Source organism: Penicillium longicatenatum, assembly GCF_028827895.1.
Source record: "Penicillium longicatenatum strain IBT 33135 chromosome Unknown contig_7_segment0_segment0, whole genome shotgun sequence".
Taxonomy (NCBI): domain Eukaryota; kingdom Fungi; phylum Ascomycota; class Eurotiomycetes; order Eurotiales; family Aspergillaceae; genus Penicillium; species Penicillium longicatenatum.
Window position 1 is genome coordinate 4,088,617 of NW_026643124.1, and position 21,246 is coordinate 4,109,862.

The following is a 21,246-nucleotide window of genomic DNA, read 5'->3' on the forward strand; positions in this document are numbered from 1 at the left end:
GAATTAGCATTGCTAAGAGACCGTTTCCGGGCTTATCGCGACGTTATATATGGTGGAGCTCTGAGTAACTTTCAGACTTTTTCTCTTCTAATTGAAAGGTGCGACCTGCGCAGCTGGGCAGCTTCACTTTCTTTTGTCTGCTTCCCTTCGGCCATAGCTTCATGCCAATAGCCTACAATTTGCAGCTTCTGACCATTTATCCAGTAATTGAGTCTCGATCGTCTTTGATTTCGGCTTAGTCGACGCCACAAAACCCATACTTATCGGCATGGGTTCTTTGTTCGGAGGTGGTGGTCTTGGGGCCTCAACAACCCCCAAACCTAGCCTTTTTGGGTCCACCAATACAACCAGTGCCTTCGGCAATACGACAGCTGCACCTGCTGCACCTGCTGCACCTGCTGCATCTGCTCAGCCCTCTTCCCTCTTTGGCCAATCCCAAGCTCAGTCGCAGCCGCAGCCGCAGCCGCCCGCCCAGTCTTCCATCCTAGGGCAGACCCAGCAACCGGCCAAGAATCCCCAAGAGCAGTCGCAAATGTCGGCCCAAACAACCAAGCCAGCATTCTTCAATAGCCTTTTAGAGCGTGGGAAAAAGCGACCACTGTCGGCCACCGCCCAGAATGGAAACTTTGAGGATGTGCCCAGTCTTCAATTAGGCCTGGATGATATTCGCAGGAAGGCGCGAGAGCTGGGCACATCTGGGGGTAAAGACTCCCAGCAGAATAGTGCGACGACAAAGGCGTAGGTCTTCCCCTGCTCCCGATCCTTTCCCCACCCCCGAAGACTGGCCCAGCGCTTGTCGCTAACTTGTTGATTTTGAAAGTCATTATCTTCTTGCGTCATCTGGTATCGCGCCTGGACGGACGCTCCGAGACCTTCGCTCTTTAGACCCCCAGGCCTCTCTGGCAACGACAAGAGAACCGGACACTTTCGACCCAGACAATCAGAGATACTTGAGAAATATTCAACAGCGTGGCCGGCAGGTGATGATTGCAGAGAGTCTATCGCGAGCTCAAAGAGATTTCGATTCCTTTTTGGAGGAGAAAGTGGATATGGACTGGGAAGAGCAGCGGCAGAACATCTTCCAACATTTCGGCCTCGCGCAAAAAGACGGCTCTCATGGGGCAAGCCTGAAACCTACAATGCGGGGTGGTGCCTTTGGTCGATCAGCGAGGCAATCCAAGCAAGGCGGCCCCGCTGCATCCCGTAGAAGTGTATTTGGTCGTTCTGGTCTTGATAAATCAGTCATTGGAACTCCTGGTGCCGGCCTCACAAGTCGGCAGCTGTTCGAAGACCCAGCAGAGCGCAGCGAGGGACTTACTGCGCCGTCTCCAGATCTTCGGTTCTTGCGAGAGAAGATGGGGCACTATGCCGAGAAAGTCCAGGAGTTGAATCTTGTTCGGCTCCAGGGGCGAACTTACCCAGTACTCCACCAGTTTTCTGAAGTTGAATTGCAAACCGGCGGTGATGTAAGTACTTGTACCTCGACCTTTTATCCTTTTTCAGACCTAACTTTCCTCCCCTCAGGCCCCACGCCAACTCTTTGACGCTTACCAAGCTTTGGTGAACATCGTTCGCGAGAGCCCCAGCATTACCGGTGCCTCGGACCGAGATGCGGTGAAAGAACGTCAGTACGCTACAGACTATCTGGAGGAATCAAGCAAGTCCCGCAAGGCCATCAATCTTAAGAAGCAAATTCTGGAAGGGTCGAGGGGATTTCTGGAGAGAATGTTCTACACTGAGGTGGAAACCCTCATTACCAAAAATCCACGCGAAGCTCAACTGGGTGGTATTCCGACTGTGACCAACAAGATCCGGGCGTACATCCGCCTTCGCGCTGCCAGAAAAGATCTGGCACCCGATGGAACCGAACTGCAGATGAATGGACAGGATTACTGTTGGATTCTGATCTTTTACCTTCTAAGATGCGGTTTCGTTAAGGAGGCCGCTGAATACGTCAGCCAAGATCCAGGATTCCGGTCTCTGGATCACAAATTCGTGACTTACATGACCACTTATGCTCAAGATTCGCGTCTCAGCCGGGAAATGCAGCAGAAAATCAATGGGGAATACCAGCAACGCTCGCGGAATGCCCCTGACAATACTGTTGATCCTTACCGCATGGCATGCTATAAGATCATTGGTCGTTGTGATCTTTCCCGCCGTCGTCTGGATGGCGTGAACCAGACCGTTGAAGACTGGATGTGGTTGCAATTCAGCCTCGCCCGGGAGGATGATCGAGCCGAGGAAGTCGCAGGTGACGTTTTTGGGCTGGAGGACATTCAGACAGATATCACGGAGATCGGTCAACGAGTGTTCACTAAAGGCCAAGATGCACCTGGTGGTTATGGAACATTCTTCCTTCTTCAAATCCTGGGCGGCATGTTTGAGCAGGCTGTGGCGTACCTGGGCAGTTACTCACCTGTTACTGCGGTGCACTTTGCCATCGCACTGGCATACTATGGTCTTCTGCGTGTCTCCGATTTCTATGCCTCTGGGGAAGAAATTCGTAAGCAAAGCCCCCGATCCAACTACACTGAGCCATTTATACCGTTGATTTTGCTAACCTTGAATCTCCTGGGTTCGTGTAGTTTCTTTCACTGTGAAGCAGTACCCGCAAATTAACTTCGGATATCTTATCACTCAATACACGCGAGAATTCCGTACTGGATACGTCGAGGCTGCCATTGATTACTTTTCGTTGATCTGTCTCAACGCAGACCTTCCGGGCTCGCTTGGTAAATCCCAGGCAGCGGTCTGTCATGAGGCCTTGCGCGAGTTCATTCTTGAGACTCGTGACTTTGCCAAGTTGCTGGGCGACATTCGAGCCGATGGGACAAGAATCACGGGTATTATTGAGCAACGCATTGAGCTGATCAATTTGACAGACCAGGATGACTTCCTGAAAAACATTACGGTGCAAGCGGCAGGCGTGGCAGATGACAAGGGTCTGATCACTGACGCGGTCCTCCTCTACCATTTGGCAGAGAATTATGATCGTGTGATCGACATAATCAATCGCGCTTTGTCAGAATCAATTGCCGTTGAGCTGGGCGGTATCATGCCAAAGTTGCAACCTCTTCGTCCACGAGTCGAGCAGGGTCAAAATGGCCAGTCCACCGATCAGTCCGGCGCCACGGCGCCTGGAAGCAGTCTGAGTCTGACGACTGTCGATGACCCAGTTGTTTTGGGCAAGAACATGATCCTTCTTTACAACTCCAAGCCAATGTACTACGATAAGATTCGCCCCGTCAATCGGGATGCTTGTGGACTCCTTCTCTGCATGATGGAAGCGAAGATCGAAGTGGAAGCTGGCCGATGGGCCCCAGCCCTCGATGTAAGTGGAGACTACTATTTATTCCAATTATTTCTAGGCTAACAAATTCATGCAGGCCATTGACAAGCTTAACGTTCTTCCGTTACAAGCTCGAGGCTCTATGCAGTTCATTCGGAGTACAGCCCAGTCTTTCTCGGCTCTCCCAGAAATCATCTCCCGCAACATTGGCCATGTGATTATGTGGTGCATAGCATGCATTGGCCATGAGCGTCACCGCCAGACCTCGGGTCCCTATGATACTGATATGCACCAAGGATTCGCGGAGCAGCTTTTGGGTATGGCTAAGGATCTCATGGTCTTCTCCGGTATGGTGAAATACAAATTGCCTCCCAAGGTCTACGAGGCATTGGCTCGAGCGGGAGCCGATATTGGAGCCTTCTGAGGATATGTTTGTATCTAGGAGTCATATCTACTCAATAATGCGGTATCTGATCAATTGATTAAACAAATGGCGCCTTCAAGTTTCACCTGAGTGTAGCTCTTCGCATAAATTCCTGATCTTGATTTCGAAGGTTGTATGGCTTCGTTTCGTTGAAAATACTTAAGACAAAAGTCAAGCACATGTGATGAAAAAACGAAATAACATCATTCTTCGTTATTTTACGGGTATTCTGTGAGTCTCAAAGCAATGTTAGAGAGACATCGACACACCGACCTCATAAATCCCGGGATCCTAGTTAAATCTGATCTAATGGTAAAATGGGGATGGCGTATTGTCTATGCTTGAAGATGGGACGGAGTACGGAGTACATACATACATCAAAGTTTATCTCTAAAAATGCCAAGCCTACGGGTTAATTCCCTTTGCGACTCACTGAGCATGCACTATTCGGCAAGTCCAGTCCCACTTTGCTGATGGAGCCACTTCAACCGCCCAGATGCTCCATCGTCATCACCGCCTGGGATTTCACTGATCTACACCCCTCCTGCGAGTCGTCGTCATCCCCGGGTCCCACACAAGATGGACCATGCCTCCCACGCGTCAGACGCGGGATCACCACCGGTGACGTCTGGAAGCGGTTCGACGTCACTGCAAAATGAAGAAGCGCAAACTCGAGACGAAGTGAAAAATACAGACACAGAGCCCAACCCGGTACCGAGTTCTCGAGAAGTTGTGATGGACCAAGACCCTCCAGAGGACCCTCCACAAGCCGAAGATACCTCAACCCCCGTGGATTTGACCGGCGCGTTGGAGAAGCAAGCCCAGCGGGGCGATGCAAATGGTCTACCGCAACCTCAGAGCGCAACCGATAATATCAGCGGCAACGAGCCAAGACCCTCGGGTGGAAAGCCTGCGGATAGCCTGTTCGATAACCCGCCGAACCTATCGAGAATTCGTAGGCTCCTGTTCGAGTGCAATGACCCCATTGAGATCACACAGGAGGAGTTTGAAACATATTGGCCATTCATTGACAATGTCTGGGTTAAGCAAAGATCAAATGCCAGCAAGGAAGGGCTCTGCACTTCTGACTATTACATGTGCCGATTACGGCGCCCTACGCATCGCCCATCAGAGACTCGACCACCCCTACCAGAGGGCAAGCGTCCCCGAAAGAAACGGTCCCGAGAAGGAGGTACCTGCAACTTTCAAATTAAAGTTGTCCGATTTGAAGGCGCATATTCAGCCGTCACCATCTCAAGAACTCCGGGAAGTGACACTACCCACACGCACGATCTCGACTATAGCGACCGCGTGAAGCGTAACTCCGGGGTTATGGAATTTGTACGACGAGAGTCAGTGAAAGGGTATCTCCCCTCGTCGATATACGCCAAATTTCAAGAAGAGCCCGAGAAGCTCCATGAAGCTGGAGGCCGCTCTCTCACAGTGACCGATGTGCGCAATGTCGCGGCCAAATGGCGCATACAGAACCCGGAAGTTCAGCTTGTTCCTCATGAGGGATACGAATATCAAAAAGGCCAGGGCATTATCAAGTCTGCAACAGCCAATGGTATCAATGAAACATCGCGACCACAGCCGCAAACGCAACTACCACTGCAAGTGCATCCTACTGTTCCAGCACTGTCACCTCAGTTGCCGCCAGATACCCTCGCCTTCCCCCAATTCTCCCTAGACTTCCTCGAGCCATATCTGCCTAACTTATCTACCCACCACTCTGAGAAAAGCGAATTTCCACACGTCACTTTATCCTACGCGTCATCAATGGACTCGAAGATTTCTCTTCGTGCCGGGATGCAGACTGTGCTTTCTGGACCCGAGGCCAAGGTGATGACGCACTACCTCCGATCGCGCCACGATGCAATCCTCATTGGCGTCGGGACCGTACTAGCAGACAATCCAGGTTTGAACTGTCGCCTTGAAGGCGCTGGAGGCTTCGGAGGCCTGGGTAGAATGTGGCAACCTCGCCCGGTAGTCATTGATCCCACGGGACGATGGCCGATCCATCCAGATGACCGGATGCTCCGCACTGCCGTCGAAGGGAAAGGTAGGGCCCCTTGGGTGGTAGTTTCGCCAGGAGCTCCAATTAACTCTGATCGACTCATGATGCTCAAGGGCTACGGAGGTGACTTTCTGCGAATTGTGGAATACAACCGGGACTGGCGCTTACGCTGGGAAGCGATTCTTCGAGCTCTCGCCTCCGAGGGAATCAAGAGCGTCATGATTGAAGGAGGTGGGACCGTTCTGAACGAGCTGTTGAATCCGGAGTATACCAACTTCATCGACTCTATAATCGTGACAGTAGCTCCTACCTACCTTGGTCATGGGGGTGTTGGGGTCAGTCCCGAGTCTAAGCTGGATCCTCAAGGTAATCCCAATGCTGCCTTGAATCCACGCGACGTCAAATGGACACCACTAGGGCAGAATGTCATCATGTGTGGTAAGATCCGCCCACAAAATATGAGAGTTGGTGCTCCCCCTTAGTGTAAAATTTTTGCTTTTAAATATCTATATATAATTCATGGCTGAAAGATAATTTAATTAAAATAAAAGAAATTATCATCAAAGAATCGCGTGAAACAAAGGTCATAAGATTATCGAATTTGGGGGGCGGGAACCTGGGAATGCGGTGTTATTTACGTCCGTGCCTTGGCATCATTCACTTTTTTTTCCACCTTTAATCAGTGCCTTAACGCGTCTTTTTTTGCCCTTCCACATTTTCTTCCTTCTTCCCCTTCCCCTTCCTCACCCCCTCCCCTTTCTCTTTTCTTCAATTCCACATTCCACAGCAAAAATGCCTCCCAAAAAGGCCACAGCTGCCCCGAAGAAGCCCGCCGCGAGGGCCGCGAAAACCGCCGCCGCAAATAAGACTGCCGAGGCACCTAAGGCTGTTGAAACTAAGACCGCTAAGACCACCGCCAAACCTAGTAGTACTGGTCGAGGGCGCCCAAAGAAAATGACTACTGAAGTGACCACCAAGACTACCGCGAAGAAGGGAACCACCGAGACGGCGCGCAAAACAAAGATCACTGCTACTACCAGCACCGCGTCCAAGAAGCGCAAGGCCGATGAGGAGGAGGAGAAGCCTCGTGAGCCCAAAAAGCCTCGTGTCATTGCTCAGCCGCGTGCGACAAAGCCTAAGGCTGTCAAGCCCAAGGCCGCCAAGCCCAAGGTTGTCATCAATGAAGCTCCCAAGACTCGGTTGAATGTGTTTGTTTGTGGCGAGGGAAGCTCGGGTGAGCTTGGTTTGGGCACGGCCAAGAATGTCATTGATGTTAAACGACCTCGCCTGAATCAGCTTCTGGCCGCCGACAAAGTCGGTGTCGTACAGGTAGCCGTCGGTGGTATGCACTGTGTTGCCCTGACCCACGACAATCAGCTCTACACCTGGGGCGTGAATGATCAGGGCTCCCTGGGACGCGATACCGCCTGGGATGGTGGATACAAGGACATGGACGATAACAGCGATTCGGATTCCGAGGATGAGGATAGCGGCTTGAACCCCAAGGAATCCACGCCTACCGCGATCCCTGCGAGCGCTTTCCCTGAGGGAACTGTTTTCGTTGAAGTCGCCGCTGCCGACAGCGCAAGCTTTGCTTTGACAGATGATGGCCTTGTTTACGGCTGGGGAACCTTCCGAGTAAGACAGAAAATCGGCTTTCACAAAACTTCGTACCATACTAACTGCCGTTCTCTCAGAGCAATGATGGAATCCTCGGATTCGATGCGAACAACCGCGTGCAGAACACCCCGATCCTCCTTCCCGACTTGAAGAATATCAAGCACCTAGCTTGCGGTGCTAACCATGTTCTTGCCTTGAACGACAAGGGAGCTGTGTACTCCTGGGGCTCAGGACAGCAGAATCAACTCGGCCGCCGCATCGTCGAGCGCAACAAGCTGCACGGCCTGCAGCCACGCGAATTCGGACTTCCCAAGAACATTGTGCACATCGGTAGTGGATCCTACCACTCCTTCGCCGTCCACACATCTGGCAAGGTCTACGCTTGGGGTTTGAACAGTTTCGGTGCTACCGCCATTCGTGAGGGCGCTGGTGATGATGAAGCAGCCATTGTGCACCCTCTTGTTGTCAAGTCGCTCTCGGAGCGCAACATCACTCAGATCTGTGGTGGCTCCCACCACTCCATTGCTCGCACTGCTGACGGCGAGTGCCTGGTATGGGGTCGCCTGGATGGGTTCCAGAGCGGCCTAAAGGTGGACACTCTCAGCGACGATGCCGTTATCAAGGATGAGCGTGAACGTCCCCGTATCCTCATTGAGCCGACTATCGTGCCTGGCATTAAGGCCAAGGTTGTTGCCGCTGCTTCTGACCACTCACTTGCTATTGATGCCGATGGCCGTGCTTGGTCGTGGGGCTTCTCTGCCACCTACCAGACTGGTCAAGGCACTCAGGATGATATCGAGGTTGCTACCATTATTGACAACACTGCTGTCCGCGGCAAAAAGCTTAATTGGGCCGGTGCTGGTGGCCAATTCTCCGTGTTCACGATGCCCGCCGACCTCTAGTTTTGAGTCTTCTACCGTCTTCTTGTTCCGGCGTTTCCATCAGCTTGCCATCTAATTTTTGCGATTCCATCTTGACGATAAATCTTTTCCTCTCAAATGTTTCCCAGTGATCGATGTATCCATATCATATTAGCCCTGAGTCTCTAATTTCATTATTTGAGTCATGTGCCCTTCAAAGTCATGGTTAATGGGTTCAATATCTATCTTCGAAAGGTAGGCAGCCCTCCAGAATTTGGCAAGGTAGGGAGCTCTAGTCCATTCGCTGCCGGTCAATATAGTATCGAATCAGTGAATTTCATGGCTGTCATAAAAATTATTCTGTCTATCACTATAGTCCCATTTCGTTCATGGCTTCATATTCGGCATCGAAGTCATCGTGTCCACCGTTCAACATCTGTTTCGCTGGTTGCGGTCCTCTGTCCTCATCTTGCTCCCTCAATAAATCGTCCAGGTCATCCTCATCGGGTCCAATGTTCGACACCTGCTTCGCTGGCTGTGGCCCCCCTGATATATCCTCATATTGCTCTCTCAATAGATCTTCCAGATCGTCGTCGTCGGGCTCGGGATGGCTAACCGGCTGTCGGGTTGTTCCCTCAGGGTCTGGCATGAACAAATCATTCTCTGGAGAACCTGATCCACCCGGTGCTGGCTGTGTCGCCTTTGTTGCCCCGCCATTCTGATCCGAAGAAAGCCTTGTGGGAAGGTCTCTTGTTTCAGTGACATTTTCAAAGACTTTCCGTTTTTCTTCTTCGATCCATTCTTTTCGCATAGTCTGGATGCGTTTGGTATGACCTAGTTTCTCGATCATAGCCAAGCCATCAGTAAATTTTGCACGAGGGTACAGGTCATCCAGCCACAGTTGATAGAAGTTCAATAGGCGGCCGGCATCCGAAAACTGCTCAACCTCTTCTGTTAGTCCTGTGTAAATACTACACACAAATAGACATTGACTGACCTCATGTCCTTTGCCTTTGAATCGAAGCTTTTCCTTAGCTGTGCGTCGGAGCTTGGGGATACCTGGTTGGGAAAGTAGACTAGGAGGCAACGATTGTTAGTTTAACATGTCGCTGGCCATTGGCGAAGGAGAAACGCTATTTACCGAGCCTCGTCTAATTTTGCAATCGGCTGTCGCTTTTTGGTGATTTTGACCTCCTCGTCCAGTCCAAGTCCGAGAGACGAAGGATCTCCTGTTGCCTTTGGGGCATCATTGTTTGACGCGTCGTTATGTCCTTGAAAGATTTCGTCTAGGCCAACGTCATAGTCGAAAAGATCATTATTATTGTCGGGAGAGCTGGCTCGGTCTGCTGAGGTATCCATAGTGGGCGGAATGGACTGTGATGGAATTCAACGTGAATTGAGAAAAGGAGCCTTTTCACCGAGTGTTCATGTCAATTAAGCCTCGATATCAACTATCCAGTCAACGCGTTCTGGACGCGCCTAGTCAGCAGCGCTATCATTGGTTCATGTTGAGTGCTGGCCGCCGACATACGCTAAACCCAAAAAGGCTAGTGTAGCTACCACCTCCAACTTCCGAACTTCAACTCTGCACAACGCCCGTATCCCACCATATCAATCTTCATCATGGCTACTTCCACCACGGCCATTGTGCCCCCTAAGCGGGCCAATACCGACTACCCCGTATGTATACCCCGTCGCATATATGTTCATCGCTAACCACTTCCTGCAGCTCATCGACTCCGACCCGTACGATCTTCCCCGAACCCTTCCCCCATGTTTAGCTCGACACTTACAATGGCTCTAGGCACCTGCGTCGCGTGTTCGGATACGCTCGGCCCTCCGATTATGCCGTGGCTGGTGGCATGGCTACCGTCTCCCCCATTGCATTCTGGATCATGGAGCGGGCTAGCCCGTCGCATGTCGGCCGCGGTGGCTTTGCCCCCGTCATGCGCCTCGCCAGTGCCATTGGCATTCTGGGTGGCATCCACATTCTCTACCAGAGATCCTGCAGTATGTATGCCGATAAATTGTGTTCTAATCGAGAAACTTACAGGTTCGCAGGACGTTTCTACGGCTTCACCGAGAACTCCCGGGAGGTCGAGAGGGACATGCGCGAGATGGTTGACAAGGTGAAGAAGGGCGAGCCCCTGTACGGTGCCTCCAAGGTCTCCTCTTATATTCAGGGTATTGCTGCCCGTAACTCCCGGTACTCCGAGCTCTTCATCCACGTCCTCCCGTGGATCAACATTGTCAACCACGATCAGGTTAGTCCTCCCCGATTTCGGAATCCTCTATATATAGATCGTCCGTTGACTTATTCTCTTTTAGCACGGTGTCGACACTGCCAAGTACTACCAACAAGCGGAGCGAGAATTGGAAGCTGAGCGAACCGCCTAGATCAATTTCATGAGCTCTTTAAACTATTCGTCTCCTGAGTTGATCCCTGGAGTTGCAAAATTTTTGTACACATATCCATTTTTCGTGTGTTTTTTGAAGGCGCAATTTGCAATTAACAATACAAACCGATGTTCTGCTAAAACATTCGCCTGAGTACCTCGCAAACTGTGCATTGGATATCAAACGTCTATGCCAGACTGGGTCCCCTCCACTGGCCAGGGCATGGTAACGAAGTTATTAAGGTTATTACCAGAGCGCCAGTGCTTCGTCCCCTGCACCTTCAAACGTGGTATTTAGTTCACGGTTCTTCTTTGGCCGAGGATTTGGCGCTGGGAAAATGTTAGTATGGAATTCTTGGGTTTCCAATCCAGGTCTTACCTTTTTCATTCTCTTGAATATAGAACCGACGAAGTAGCATAACGGCCTCCTGGCGAAACAGTCCACCATACACTGGATAGGTGGGGTCGATAGAGGGGCTGTCATAAATTAGCTTGAAATCCGAAGCTTGGAAATGCCAATGATTATTCACTGACTCTGAATGAAGTGACAGAACACCACCAGTGCCTCCAAACCGCTCGTTCGCACACCCATAATAAACACTACGAATTCGATACTGTTTGAGGGCCGAGGCACACATAACGCATGGCTCGACGGTCACGTAAAGATCCGTAGATTGAAGGATTGACTTCGGGTATGTCTGAAGCACCTCGGCGATGGCAAGGAATTCCGCATGCCGGGTTCCCTGTAACTCGTCAGTTGTTCTGCTGTAGTGGTTCATCTATGCAGACGAGAGTACCAACATTCATTGACCGATTGGTGTCATTCATTCCATACCCCACTATTTGGTCGTTGTAGACCAGAACACAGCCGACGGGGGTCTCTCCGCACTCAAGTGCCTTCTCGCCCTAGAGTTCCGTGCATATGAGTATCGTGGTTTCAAAGACCTGCCTTGGGGAAGGAAGGCACTCACCATCAACAGCGCCTGCTGCATAAAATAGGCATGTCGAGAATCCTCCGCTAGGTCCGGCAGAGTGAGGGGAGTTGGCTCAGCGGATGAATCCATTATTGTAGTTCTATTCTCTGTGGCTGTCTTGAGAGGCACAGGGGAGAAAGAGTATTAAGGAAGGGAAATTTGTTCACATCTCCGGGTTTGTGGTGGGCAAGAGAGTAAAGTCGAAGTGAAGTACTCATTGTTCAAGATTTTCCGCGGGAGCATCCAGGTACTTTGTGTGTAATCACCGACTCATCTTAGTACATCTAACCAGCACCTAGCCAGCATGCTAGTCTGATAATAGAAACATAATCAGATATGACATTAGTATTGGAGGCTGACTTAATTATTATCTTCTTGGCAGTGAGCTTCATATCACCCAACTCGTTAATTTGGACTCGTGGTGGGGAGTTGATGCCTCAGGTGTCCGTGTCAATATCAACTCCGCGTGCATTTCATCATTTTGCAACGCGTGTGGTGCACCCCCAAACACCAAGTATTTGGATCCTGGTCTGCTAGCCATGTTCACACAGTATGGCAGCTGGAAGAAACAATAACGGCTCCGCGCAAGACAATCGACAACCGCCCATGGAGCCTGCCTCATCCATCCTTGCGGCTCATTTCGCCCCTCTGGCACCGCAAGGGCAGAAAGGACATCGGCTCCCGCGGGAGACATTCTCACAGCTTCGCCAAGAACTTCTAGGGGAAATAAAGAGTCAAATGCGCGTCGATGAAGGCATCACAGACATTAATAAACTCATCTGCATTGTACTCAAAGCCGGCTTAGAAGTGGATCTAACTAGTACCGAACCGACAGAGGATCTGCTGGGCCAGATTGTCGACTGTCTGGATATAATCCAAGCAAGCATCGAGAAAGCTCCCCAGGCATTATGGGACAATTCAGACCCACTGATCTTGGGCGAGGACGTCCAAGCGCCATTATTTGCCTGGTTGATCCTACGATTGATCAGATTGGCTGGCGCTTGGTCCTCCGAGTTCATTCACCATAGAACACATCTGATATTCAGCAGTATGGCCAGGCTACAATCCAAACAGGCTCGCTCATCACAATTATGCTACGGCGTTCCGGCCTTTCTTCGTGCTTGTACATCAGGTCTGTTATATACTTCAAAGAAACTTATCGTGGAACCTCGACTGATATTGCAACAGATATTTTGTGCACCCTGGAAACATCGCTGAATGGCAAATTGTCAGGTCCTCTTTCCACAAACTTGTTCATACCCGCGACAAACGGGTCACTTGGTGTAGATCTCGATAACCTGGCTCTTCCCCGCGGTCTCATGCGGCAAAGAATAGACCTCGGGTCTTTTTCCCAAGCAATCATCCTTGTGTCTCTGTTATTAGATTCATTTAGTCCTCAAGCCGCAATAGAGGGTCTTCCGAATCGACGAAGCTTCAATCTCCGTCAGAATCTTCCGTGGATCTCGAATGGGTACAACCGTCTTCGTAAAGTGGTGGCTAAGTGGGTGCAGAGAGCTGGGCCTACACTTACTCCAGAGGAAGAACAGGACACTTTAGAATTCATGGCATATGCACATCGATTCTGTGTGTCTGATACATCAGGATCAGCCTTGCGTTCGGACGTATGCCTGGCCTCGACCTGGGCTCAATGCCTAAGCGACATGATCTCGCCCAGTATTTCCTATCCACTGCCTGTCCTTCAGACGGGACTGATTCATTTCTTGGAGGAAGCATTACAAGCGGTGATTGATTCGGAGGATTTCGCGCAGCAACTGAGAGAATCATTTCTGTCTGCTCTTGTGGAAATCAAGGACAAGGACGGTAATTTTATGCCCATGGAGCCAGGCCTTTTGGTAATGATCAGCCTTCTATGCAGTCAGATTTTCATTTTTAGTCGAGGCGTGAGCTAATTTGTGCCAGATCTCTATCCAGTCTCTTGAGACGGTACTGCTTGATGTTTCAGGGCTCGCAGGGAGTCGCCCTAGGGGTTTGCCTGCTCCTCCACCGACCGAGCTTTTGGCTGATCTTAAGAAACCTGGGATTTCTTCATATGAAATGGAAATGGATGATGATCCGCGAGCCCCAAAGCGGATGTGTTTGACCGTTGAATCCTCAAATCAAGGCTTACTACATCTGCTTACAGAGAAACTGTCGACGCTGTTAAATTTTGATAATGCTGGGGGACTGGCAGGCCTGCGCACTGCATTAACGTGAGTGTTGTAAGACTATTTGTGTTCTTGAATAAATTGATCTAAGACCAGAATCCAGAAACTCGTATGATGAGCTTTCTGACCCTCAAAGATCAGACGTACTGGTTATGATCGGTCAAATGTCTTGCGCCATCACAGGACACCTTGAGAGAAAGCTCTCAGATGTTGTAGGGCGGGAGACAGTCTTCTGTCAAACGTGTGATTTTGAAGAACCCAAACCTGGTACTGGCACCGAGAAAGACAAAGCTGAATTCGAGGAACTGTGGACAATATTCAATTCCATTCTACCAAAGCTTACGCGCACACCTGGTCCACGCATAGCTGCTATGGTAGCTCTAAGAAGGATTCTGATGCATTCCCCTTGTCTGGATCAGATGCACCTATCATCGTCTGCATCTGGTGAATTCTGTCTCCACGCTTTTCGAAGTTCTATCCGAGAACTTCGCGTGGCGACCAGGTTCGTTTCGCAACTTCATACTCATATCGAGCATCCATTGACTGAAATCTAGCCACTCGGTCGTAGCATTCGTGCACCCCAGTCTGCAGTCAGATGTCCGTCGAGCAAATTTTGTCGTCATACTTGAATGGCTAAAGAATATTTCTGAGAAGAACGATGTTCCTTTACAGGAAGCATGTGTCTTGACACTTTGCTGCCTTGCCAAGTATGTCTCTCCAGTTGTCATCACTTTTAATTCCTTTGCTAATTCGTTTTTTTTCCCTTGTAGGTTTTCGGACGAGGAAGAGAAAAACATCATTCTTTTGCGCCTTGTGGAGTATCTTGGACACCCAAACCCATACATATGTGCAGTGGCATACGACGAAGTAAGAAATGCCGGAGTTGAACCGCCTCCTTCGGCCTGGTTCATCTGATCAACCCATCTTCTTGAAATATTTATACTAAAAGCTCAATCTAGTTGTCCAAACTTGCTTTCCAATTTTCTTTGACACCTGCTGGCTTATTCCGACCGTACTGGAGAACACTGTCAGTGGCAGTTGTCAAGAACTTGCAAACTCGCCCATACATGGCCGAACAGCTCTGCGAACTGCTTGGCATGAAAGTTGACAGCTTTTTGCGATTAACAGAGGTTCATGTTCTACCTTACTTGGTTCTGACAAGAAAAAGAGACATCATTTGCAGAATCGGGGCCAGTCGCGATGAACCGGAATCTCCTTTCGACGTATGTTCCGAGAAGAACAATCTTGCGGCAATTCTCGCTTTTCTGCTAGCCCAAGAATCTAGCAACCCAGAAGTCATGATCATGTCCCTGCTGGCAGAAATAGACCCTGCTTTCAAAGGACGGACTCTGGCGGAGTTGGTCCGTATCGAGCCAATTCTGATCGCTTGTGATTTACTAAAAAGCCTCGGAGATGCCGGAGAGCAAAATAAGGAAAGAGTGAGTCAAAAACCCGTGGGAAGAGATTTTGAGTATCCAGCTAAAGTAACCCCTTCTAGTTTCACCAAGCACTTCGTCGCCTAGCCACTTTCGTTCCAAGGAAGTCTGCTTCACATGGAGGTTCCTCCAAAAAGGCGGAAATGTTGAGCCACTTCATCGAAGAGCATGTCCTCGGAATTATCACACAGTTTTCAAACGCAATCAATGACTTTCAAGTCCGTCAAACACTAGCGGAGAAGAGACGGAACCTCAAAGCAATCGAGGAAATGATCAGCATTGCCCAGGGCCATGTCAGTAATGCATTGCCTCAGGTCTGTGCTTGCCTCCGCTCCGCCCTGGACATGGAGGAATTATGCGGTCAAGCGTTCTCGGCTTGGACAACCTTGATCAGCTCTCTCAGTGCAGAAGACATCGAACCTCTCATTGACCAGACATTCGCAATTGTAATTAGATATTGGGAGAGATTGACTGATCGAAGCAGAAAACATGCACATCAGTTAATCGACCATATATTGACCAATCATCCAAACCTTGTGCGAGATATCTTCAATACGATGCCGTCTCTAGCCTCTATTCCCGAGATGGCCACTTTCGAGGCTCAAATCAACGAATTGCGGGCGGATATGGACGTCCGAAGTCGGTTCCTCGCCTTAATCCGTCGCTGCCAGAGTGAGAATGGGACTGTTGTTGAGCAAGCCTTGACAGAGTTATTTCCCTTCCTGTCCAAAAATGAGGAGTTTTTGCACGTCTCTGCTCTCAGTGAACAACCGGATCCCGTGATTGCACAGCTCACAAGAGCATTATTGGACTGTTGTGTTAAGTTCAATACTAGTTCAGACAGTATTACATTGCTGTCTGCACGATGTTTAGGGCTTGTTGGCTGCTTGGACCCAAATCGAGTAGAGACAATCAAGGAGAAGAAAGATATCCTTGTTCTCTCGAATTTCGATCGAACGGAGGAGATTGTGGAATTTGTCCTTTTCTTTCTTCAGCATGTTCTTGTCGATGCTTTCTTGTCGGCCTCTAATACCAGGGCCCAGGGGTTCTTGGCATATGCAATGCAGGGCCTTCTCAGAATCTCCAACCTGCAATCGGTTGTTACTCAGCGCTCGTACAACGTACAGGGCGATGAGAACTATCAGCGGTGGATGGAGCTCCCTGAAGGAATCCGGAATACGTTGACGCCATTTCTTACGTCGACATACACGGTTACCATCGTTGCGAAGAATCCCGAGATTAAGTATCCTCTGTTTTCCCCGGACATGACCCATAGCGAGTGGCTTCGAACCTTGGTGCAGGACTTGCTCTCAATCGACAAGGACGACAACGCAAAGCTCGTTTTTGCCTTCTGCAGTCGTGTGGTGAAAGGCCAGGACATTTCCATCTCTTCCTTCCTCCTGCCGTTCGCGGTGCTGTATCGCATTGTTAGTGGCACAACGCAAGAACAGCAAGACATTCAGCTCGAATTAATAAAGGTTCTTTCGCATCCCCTTCCGGATACAAACAATAATGCCCGTGACACAATCATATGCTGCAGTCAGGTAAGAATTCCCGGCAGTTTTGGTCCATACAAATTGCTAAAGACAAACTAATGATCTCAGAGCGTTTTTGATGTCCTGGACTACTTGTCGCGATGGCTTCAGGGCAAGAAAAAGCAACTTAACAGCATAGGCTACCAACCTAACCAGTCGAGCCGTTCTCGAGATCCCAGTCGAGAATTACTTTTCGACAAATTCTCAGCTCAGATCAAGTCTGTCGAGGCCGTTTTGGCTGCAATTCCACCCGAGATAATCTCCAAGCGTGCCGTGGAATGTAAATCGTTCTCTCGGGCTTTGTTTCATTGGGAGCAGTACATCCGGCGATGTAACTCGCAATCGGATTCCACGGAAGGCTCGGACCATGAGCTGCTTTACCAAAGGCTACAAGACATTTACAGTCAGATTGATGAGCCAGACGGAATAGAAGGTATATCCAGTCATTTGTCAGGATTTAACGTTGACCAGCAGGTTTTGGAACACCGAAAGGCGGGCAGGTGGGCCACCGCGCAGAGTTGGTATGAGCTTCAGCTCGAAAAGGAACCTGACAACCTTGAAGCTCAGTGGAATCTTATCACTTGCCTCAAGGAATCGGGTCAACAAGGTATCTATTCGATAAATGGTGTTTGCCCTCTTTTATCATCGGCTCACTTCTTCTAGATGCCATTCTCACTCGCTTCGAAGCGCTCAAAGATGAAGTTGCTGCAACCTCACGATTCCTACCATTCGCAGTAGAAGCATCCTGGATGACAGGTAGATGGTCTAAGCTCAAGGGCTACCTGGAATTATGTGCTGAGCAAGGAACTGGTGATTTTAACGTTGGGATTGGTTCGGCTCTCTGCACTCTTCAAGAACGGCATGAAAACAATGATGCTTTGCTGGCGGAGAAGTCAGAGACCTTTACCAAAACCATTAATCAGCTTAGGCTCAATGTTGCAAGATCCTTGACGGCGAATTCCGTCACTTCATTACAATCATGCCATGACGATATGCTCCGATTGCATGCCTTGGCAGATGTAGAAGCGATAGCCAACGCAAGAACTGAAAAGCCCTCGTACCCAGACTTGTCTGCCGCTCTTAAACGACGGTTGGATGTCTTGGGAGGATACATTGCCGAAAAACAGTACTTGCTGGGTATCAGACGAGCGGCCATGGAGCTAGCGTGGGTTGAAACCAATTTCCTCTTTGCCTTCTATAGGCTCGCTGACTTTTTCTTCCTCATGCTCTAGGGGCGGCTTCGTAGATTCTGATATCTCTGCTGCTTGGCTTACAAGTGCCCACCTCTCGCGCAAGGGCAAATTCACCAGTCAGGCATATCATTCAATGCTCAATGCAGCTAGGCTTAAAGATCGGTCAGCCACCATTGAACATGCAAAACTACTCTGGCAAGATGGACACCATCGAAAGGCGATCCAGACTCTGGAAGGGGCCATTTCCATGAACGAGACCACTCCAGCAGCATCTAATCCAGTTGAGTCCGAGGCAGCCTCTTTTGTCTCCAGTCGTGGACAGAAGCAAAATGATGTTCCTGCCAGGGTATGTCTTCTCTAGTCAACATAACTAGATTTCAAGATGCTAAAATTTATCAGGCTCATCTTATGCTGGCAAAGTGGACAGATAGAGCGGGTCAGACTCACTCACAGGCTATTGTTCAACGATATCGAGAAGCCATTAAGCTGTATCCACGGTTGGTTTCGAATTTTGTTCTCTTGGATGAACTGTTCTAACAACGGTACATAGATGGGAGAAAGCCCATTACTACCTTGGGAAGCACTACAACAAGATTCTTGATTCTGAAAAGGCGAAGCCCATGGGTAAAGAGGCTCAAATATAGTAAGTTCTTGAGCTCTGTTTACCACATGCCTTCCGAGACTAACAGCTCTATCAGCTTGAGTGGAGAGGCTACCAAATTGGTCATTGACAACTACCTTCGTTCTCTTACCTATGGCAGTAAATACGTTTTCCAGACCCTACCAAAGCTTCTCACTCTTTGGCTGGAGCATGCTTCCATCGTTGGTCAGCCCATTGACCCCAAAAGGGGAGATAATGAGTGAGTGATAATCTCTGCGTGAAATGCACAGCCAGCTGATTTAGAATTTAAAATCACCAGGGAGTTCCAGCGACACACAAAAGCACAACGACAGAAAAGCCTCGACGAGATGCATGCTCAATTGAAGAAATACATCTCATCTCGTCTTCAGCCTGCTTTGGTAACTAAATTCCGTTGCCGCTACTATATCGGAGGCTAACTGTGGTAGTTGTTTACAATTCTGCCCCAGGTGGTGGCCCGTATCTGCCATCCCAACAACACAGTCTATGATCTTTTGACTAGAATTGTGACCAAGGCCGTCCACTACTTTCCCCAGCAAGGTCTATGGACAGTCCTCGCCGTGGTCAAATCTTCGAATAAAGATCGAGCATCGAAGGGTTACAACTGTCTTCAAAAGATCACGGTATGCGAAGAAGCCAGCGACAGAGTAAAACAGCACTAAGACATCATCTATAGGAGTTCACCACGAAGCACAAGGTGGATATTTCATCTCCAGACATTCGTCGCATGATAAACTCAGGTCAGAAGTTCTCGGAGGCGTTGCTACAGCTATGCCTCGCACCTGTCGAAGATAGAGCCACCAAGGTCTCACTTGGGCGCAGCCTTGGGTTTCCCCATAAGGTTGCGCCATGTCGGCTTGTCGTGCCATTCCAGGCCATGTTGATTCCCAGTCTCCCAGCATCCCATGATGCGGAGTATCTGAAAGGGTTCAGAGCCTTCCCCCGGGATCCGACGACAATTGAAGGTTCTTGAATCCCTCCAGTCTTTTGTGAATACTAGCTGACTTGCTTGCTCTAGCTGTTCTGGACGAAGCCACAATCTTGAATTCGCTTCAAAAGCCCCGCAAGATCAGTATCCGAGGTTCCGACGGGAAGATCTATAATGCTCTTTGCAAACCCAAAGATGATCTTCGAAAGGATCAACGTCTCATGGAGTTCAATAACATGATCAATAGGTTCTTGAAACGGGACGTTGAGGCCAGTAAACGAAGGATGTGTGAGTATCATTCATAATCATATCAAATTGCTTTATATAGTTCGTGGCTAATCCATGAAAAGACATCAAAACTTACGCAGTTACTCCATTGAATGAGGAATGTGGTCTCATCGAGTGGGTGGACAATCTGCGCACACTAAGAGACATTGTGGTCAAACTTCTCCGCGAGCGAGGAGTCTCACCAAATGTAAGTCTGTGGAAACTTGCACACATCGGTCAAGACTAATGAGAAACTAGTACGGCGAAATCAAGCAAATTCTCAACGAGATCTGTGCAGACCGGTCACGTTCCAAAGTCAATTTGTTTACGACGAAGATTCTGGCCAAGTCCGACCCTCCTTCGTCATCAATCTTCACATTTAGAGGTCTAACGACTATATAGGCTTCCTCCTGTTCTCCATGAGTGGTTTATCGAGATGTTCCCGGAGACCGAAGCCTGGTTCTCGGCAAGATTGCGATACACAAGATCTGCGGCGGTCATGTCTATGGTTGGTTACGTTCTAGGGTATGTGGTAACATCTTGTTTGGACCCTTCTTATCATACTGATCGGGTGAATCATTCTTTTAGCCTTGGCGATCGACATGGAGAGAATTTGTCATTTGAAGAAGGTACAGGAGGAATTCTGCATGTGGATTTCAATTGTCTATTCGACAAGGTGAGTCGTTGAAGTCTCTGGTACTTCCTCAATGAAATGCTCATCAAATTTCCAGGGACAAACCTTTGAGAAACCTGAAGTGGTCCCATTCAGATTGACGAACAATATGATTGATGCATTTGGTGCTTATGGATATAACGGTAAGTTGTCCCAATGAGCTGGTTAAATCTGAAAAAAAAAAAAAATGGACCGGTTGCTAAAGTTACATGGCCATGCATAGGACCCTTCCGGCGCACCTGTGAGATCACTCTCAGTCTCCTCAGACAAAATGAGGATTCATTAATGACTATCCTGGAAACCTTCCTCCATGACCCAACCACCGACTTCATTGGAAAAAGAGTAAGTCTTCATTTCCCGTCATTGTAAGACCTGTAACTAATAATGCTTCCTAGCGCCGTAATCACGCGAACGTTCCTGATACTCCTGCCGGTGTCTTAGAGGATGTTCGCAACAAGCTCCGGGGTTTCATGTCTAAGCAGCCCATCGCCTTGTCTGTGGACGGACAAGTGGATGAACTGATCATGCAGGCAACCGATAAGAAGAATCTGGCGGCCATGTACATCGGATGGTGCGCCTTCTTCTGAGCATTCAATGCTCTTCATGGATCATGGTCTAGTGCCATGGAAAACGAAACGTTGACACGACAGGGCGATATTTCTCCCAACACGACAGGCGTCAACGGCATAGGAAAGGTGGTGGGTGGTGAATTTGGGTATTTAAATTTGGAATATCATTATGCTCAATCTTTTTGTGGACCTAGCGATGTCAAGGATTTCGGGGCGTTCATATCGAGGCCTGAAGTTAGTCAATAAAAGATAATTGA

General features: G+C 49.3%; 7 protein-coding genes across 7 annotated transcripts; 5 read left to right on the forward strand and 2 right to left on the reverse strand.

Moving 5' to 3' along the window:
* Nucleotides 1-268: 268 nt before the first annotated feature.
* nic96 (linker nucleoporin NIC96) lies at nt 269-3,716 on the forward strand (the record flags this gene model as incomplete). The annotated part of the gene is made up of 5 exons (XM_057122185.1): nt 269-738; nt 821-1,466; nt 1,525-2,506; nt 2,589-3,334; nt 3,390-3,716. 5 exons carry the CDS (start codon nt 269-271, stop codon nt 3,714-3,716), a joined length of 3,171 nt encoding a protein of 1,056 aa, XP_056967939.1.
* A 579-nt stretch (nt 3,717-4,295) lies between these two features.
* N7484_011799 (RibD family protein) lies at nt 4,296-6,215 on the forward strand (the record flags this gene model as incomplete). The annotated part of the gene is made up of 1 exon (XM_057122186.1): nt 4,296-6,215. One exon carries the CDS (start codon nt 4,296-4,298, stop codon nt 6,213-6,215), a length of 1,920 nt encoding a protein of 639 aa, XP_056967940.1.
* A 310-nt stretch (nt 6,216-6,525) lies between these two features.
* Nucleotides 6,526-8,255, forward strand: N7484_011800 (RCC1 domain-containing protein; the record flags this gene model as incomplete). The annotated part of the gene is made up of 2 exons (XM_057122187.1): nt 6,526-7,371; nt 7,431-8,255. The coding sequence occupies 2 exons, from the start codon at nt 6,526-6,528 to the stop codon at nt 8,253-8,255; spliced, it is 1,671 nt and encodes a 556-aa protein (XP_056967941.1).
* A 328-nt stretch (nt 8,256-8,583) lies between these two features.
* Nucleotides 8,584-9,572, reverse strand: N7484_011801 (Chromosome segregation in meiosis protein 3; the record flags this gene model as incomplete). The annotated part of the gene is made up of 2 exons (XM_057122188.1): nt 8,584-9,289; nt 9,355-9,572. The coding sequence occupies 2 exons, from the start codon at nt 9,570-9,572 to the stop codon at nt 8,584-8,586; spliced, it is 924 nt and encodes a 307-aa protein (XP_056967942.1).
* A 264-nt stretch (nt 9,573-9,836) lies between these two features.
* N7484_011802 (putative NADH-ubiquinone oxidoreductase 21 kDa subunit) lies at nt 9,837-10,610 on the forward strand (the record flags this gene model as incomplete). The annotated part of the gene is made up of 5 exons (XM_057122189.1): nt 9,837-9,893; nt 9,943-9,959; nt 10,018-10,223; nt 10,275-10,477; nt 10,542-10,610. The coding sequence occupies 5 exons, from the start codon at nt 9,837-9,839 to the stop codon at nt 10,608-10,610; spliced, it is 552 nt and encodes a 183-aa protein (XP_056967943.1).
* Nucleotides 10,611-10,856: 246 nt separating this feature from the next.
* On the reverse strand, nt 10,857-11,673 carry N7484_011803 (nucleoside deaminase; the record flags this gene model as incomplete). The annotated part of the gene is made up of 4 exons (XM_057122190.1): nt 10,857-10,939; nt 10,989-11,352; nt 11,411-11,515; nt 11,581-11,673. 4 exons carry the CDS (start codon nt 11,671-11,673, stop codon nt 10,857-10,859), a joined length of 645 nt encoding a protein of 214 aa, XP_056967944.1.
* A 516-nt stretch (nt 11,674-12,189) lies between these two features.
* atrA (protein kinase MEC1) lies at nt 12,190-21,235 on the forward strand (the record flags this gene model as incomplete). Its single annotated transcript, XM_057122191.1, has 27 exons — nt 12,190-12,715; nt 12,772-13,436; nt 13,504-13,793; nt 13,852-14,250; nt 14,303-14,455; nt 14,519-14,615; nt 14,708-15,187; nt 15,247-16,728; nt 16,789-17,326; nt 17,383-17,884; nt 17,952-18,258; nt 18,312-18,409; nt 18,463-18,555; nt 18,611-18,772; nt 18,833-18,932; nt 18,981-19,175; nt 19,229-19,517; nt 19,571-19,768; nt 19,831-19,955; nt 20,006-20,109; nt 20,150-20,272; nt 20,336-20,423; nt 20,479-20,563; nt 20,644-20,762; nt 20,816-20,991; nt 21,040-21,135; nt 21,184-21,235. The coding sequence occupies 27 exons, from the start codon at nt 12,190-12,192 to the stop codon at nt 21,233-21,235; spliced, it is 7,542 nt and encodes a 2,513-aa protein (XP_056967945.1).
* Between the last annotated feature and the right edge of the window lie 11 nt (nt 21,236-21,246).